Genomic DNA, 3,783 nt, shown 5'->3' on the forward strand with positions numbered 1-3,783 from the left:
AAAAAATTTACACTTAAGACTGGTTTTGTGCTCCAGGGTCACAAATTAGGAATAATTCAGTTAGATAATTATAGTTACAAGTTTTGTGAGACCTTAATTTTTGCGATTATATTGCGGTGAAATTAATAATTATGCAGGATCGCCAAAAAATTCGACATTTTGATTCAGTGATCAACTGGAAGGACTGCTGTTGTGATTGAGAGCGAGCGTCTGATCTGCTCACATGTTCAGAGATTCACACGCGTGTGAGAGTGCTTGTGAGCGTGTCTGTATGTTGACAGAGCCGTCAGAAAGAGGAAAGCGGCTCTGCTGGCTCCTGTGGTTCCTCTGAGCTTCGTCCTGGCGTATCAGGTGGATGCGGCCTACGGATCGCTGATGCACCGCATGAGGGGTACAAACAAACACCACACTTAACCAGACTACCCAGAAACCTCTGCTCATCAATCTGGAGTAAAAATGCATTTCATATCTAACTGCTTCATCTTCAGCCTTTATGACGTTGTTAGTGATTAAATGTCTGAAGGAGAAATAAATGGCCCAGTGACCTCGACTCAAAGCAGCTGCGTGACCTTTGACCTCACGTTACGTCATTCACGCCCGCCGATGATCATTTTGTTTCCTCTATTATGACTGATTGATTATTGATTGGCTTTACTCCAAAAGTATCCTGCTTTGATTTCCCAAAGGTGAATGTGAATAATGCTGTCGTTGTGACTGTGAGACGTTGTTAAAGTGCTGTTTGATGTGATACAGAGGAGGCCGAGAGCATCATGGTGTCTGAGAGCGAGCGTCTGGCTCTTCCTCAGGGGATGCCCACGTTTGAGAGCATCGAGAAATCTCGCCGAGCCAAAGCGCATCTGACGTCTCTGCTGGAGAGATGAGAATCCTGACGTCACCTCAGATCGACTCCAGCAATGTTTCCTCAATTAACTGAAGCTGGAAGCTCCTCTGAGAAGCTCTCAAATGAGCGATCTCAGTCCTCTAACACAAAGCCAATATTTCACCCAAAATTGCTGTCGGTGTCATTGATCATCATGTGATGAGTCGATTCTCAGGTGTCTGCCTAATTATTAATTGTTGGAACGTTTTTCCATCTTGCTTTGGAAGAAACATGTTGCATGTTGAGATTAAATATGATTAAAAGATGTCGTGTGTATTTTCCTCTTGATTCATTATTATAATGGAGAATCCAACAGTGTTCAGTTTTTATTGTGATCATGAGCTTTCTGTTCAACAATAAATTGTTAAAGCGGACTTTAATGTTTTTCTTCCCGAATGTGTCGAGGATTCTCTCCGAGTTAGAGTGTGTGTGTGTGTGATACATAACCACAATATTTTATTTGGACTGATTTTATACACATGTGATTCTTCAAAATGAAGCCGATTGTTTATCTTGATCTTTTATTGGTTGATTTTCTTTTGTAAAATTTCTGACCAAATTATGAAATTATGAAATTGGAAATAAATGATTCTCATTAAATAGTATTACAACATTTGTGCTGTGACATCATTCATCAGTTGTAATCAATATTCATAATAATCCATGTCCGCAATATGTCAGGAATTAGAAAAGAATGTTATGGATATAAAAGAGCTCAATAATGAGTTTCAATCAGTGTGTGTGTGTGTGAGAGAGCGTGTGTGTGTGTGTGTGTGTGGGTGTGAGAGAGTGTGTGTGTGTGTGTGTGTGTGTGTGTGTGTGCCGTGATCTTCACCTGCGGAGGCTCCCGGTGGCGGAGGAGTGCGCAGGGCCCCGGTACGTGCTCATCTTCATCATCTTCATCAGCACCAGAACATCATCATCTTCATCAGATGTACTCACACCATCATCATCCTCATCCTGACAGAGTTAATCAGCAAAAACTAAACCCGTTCAACAAAGATCGCTACTTGAAATAAAATAGACGTTAACTGAAAATATTTTTAAAAACGTAAACCCAGAGCAACATTTCTTTGCTTAGTTTAATGATGTACTACAAATTAGAATTTGAAATGAATTTTTTATTATTATTATTTATTAATAGAAACTTTATAGACATTTTTAAAAACGAAAAAAAAAAGACAAAAACATAACAGAATTACTAAAACTTTAAAAGTAAAATTAAATACAAAAATAAAAAACTAATTTAAAGTATTCAAAAACTATAAAAATGTCACAATGATACTTAAATAACAGCATGCTTCAAAACCAGCACAGTATGTACTTTACATCATCATCATCATCATCATCATCCTCATCATCATCAATAATTGGTTTAGTTAGAAACATACAATCAATAAATTATGCTAATTTAAGCGATATAAAGTCCTGGCTTATTTAAACATCTCAGTCTGCATTTGTTACAAGAAAATATCCATTTAGCAGCAGAAATAATTTCATTTGTTCGTCATTTTTTTTCGTATTTCAGATGTCATTTCAGGTGAAAGCGCAAGAATATGAATCCCAGACGATGAGCTCTAATAATAAATCAATGTGATAGACTAATAATAACACATATATGAAAATAATGTCAGGAATTAGCCTACTCGTGTATATTTGCAGTTTTGAAATATCACCGACTACATATCAACTCAAGTCCCCTTTATCTGTAGCTCTGTATACAGTCCTGATCGCGTCAGAGCAGCTTTACAGAGTTAAACAGGAACATAGTGTCAGTAATCACAGAGTCATGTTTCAGCTGAAGTCAGTTCATTGAGGATTCAGTGATACAGCAGTGTGTGTGTGATGATGGGAGAGTCCTCCTCGTGTGTGTCGCAGGTGTGCTGCTGTTTCAGGCCGCGCTGGACACAGAAGAAGAGCCGTCTCTCCCGGAGCTGCTTCCGGTGATGATGAGCGACAGACCGGAAGCGCCCGACCGGCGGAAGCGGAACCTCTCTCTGGGACTGGCGGGAATGTGCTGCAATCAGGGCTGCACCAAAAACGACATCGGCCTCCTGTGCTGATGATGATGAGGAGGATGAAGATGATGAAGGACTGAACTGTTAGATCGTCCCAGTGCTTCATTTATTTCACATCTGTTCATATGACCACATGAATAAACAACTTCTTGATTGCAACTTTCATATTTACTGACTAATAATCTGTTCATAAGAATCGCCAAACGAATAAAAGCAAGTGTTGTGAGTGACTCGCTCTGCTCTGGTTACAGCAGAATCAGAATAACGTTCATTAGCACTGATGCTAACATGCAAAACAACCCTAACCTTCCCCATTAGAAAAGTGCTCTTTAAACTGTTTTTCACAATAAGAAAAAAATGTTTTTTAAGCATCGATCAATGAAAGGTTCTTTGGAGAACACAGATGGTTCTTCTCTATCGCGGTGAACCCGCTTTGTTTTGGAAGCGTTTTTTCGCCATTTACAGTCAATGTTTACCAGAACTAAATCAGATCTGATTTAAAGGCAGGGTATGTGATTTTTCAAAAACGCGTTAGAAAACTGATTCGGGCCGAATCGCAAAACAAACTTGTAGCCAATCAGCAATAAGGGGCGTGTCTACTCGTGATGTGGAGGAGAGCGCGTTCAGTGCATGGGACGGACATTAGCCGAGCCGAGCGACAGAAAGATAGAGATGGCGGATAAAAAAACAAAAGAGGAAAACGTCTGCGGAACGATAAGGCAAGAAGTAGGACACGTGTAAATATCGGATCAGCTTTCCAGCGCTGGAGAGAACTCAAGGAGCGAAGGCCTGCGATCGGACGCCGAGGTTGCTTTGTTTCTTCTCAATAGGTGAGTAACACCGTGTCTACAACAGCTAAAGTCTGACTACACTGGACGCGATCAA

General features: G+C 40.1%; 1 protein-coding gene across 2 annotated transcripts in view; it reads left to right on the forward strand.

Annotated features, from left to right (window-relative positions):
- Positions 1 to 1,437, forward strand: part of plgrkt (plasminogen receptor, C-terminal lysine transmembrane protein) — a 5,944-nt gene extending 4,507 nt beyond the window's left edge. The window contains exons 4-5 of one of the 2 annotated variants that reach the window (XM_016546342.1): positions 282 to 391; positions 754 to 1,436. In XM_016546342.1, coding sequence (XP_016401828.1) covers positions 282 to 391; positions 754 to 881 — 238 coding nt within the window. In that variant the 3' untranslated portion in view covers positions 882 to 1,436. Of the gene's footprint in view, positions 1 to 281; positions 392 to 753 lie in introns of both variants that reach the window. The other variant, XM_016546343.1, reaches the window with a different exon arrangement.
- Positions 1,438 to 3,783: the final 2,346 nt, after the last annotated feature.

This window comes from Sinocyclocheilus rhinocerous, unplaced genomic scaffold (genome assembly GCF_001515625.1).
Source record: "Sinocyclocheilus rhinocerous isolate Xijiao unplaced genomic scaffold, SAMN03320098_v1.1 scaffold5693, whole genome shotgun sequence".
Classification (NCBI taxonomy): Eukaryota; Metazoa; Chordata; class Actinopteri; order Cypriniformes; family Cyprinidae; genus Sinocyclocheilus; species Sinocyclocheilus rhinocerous.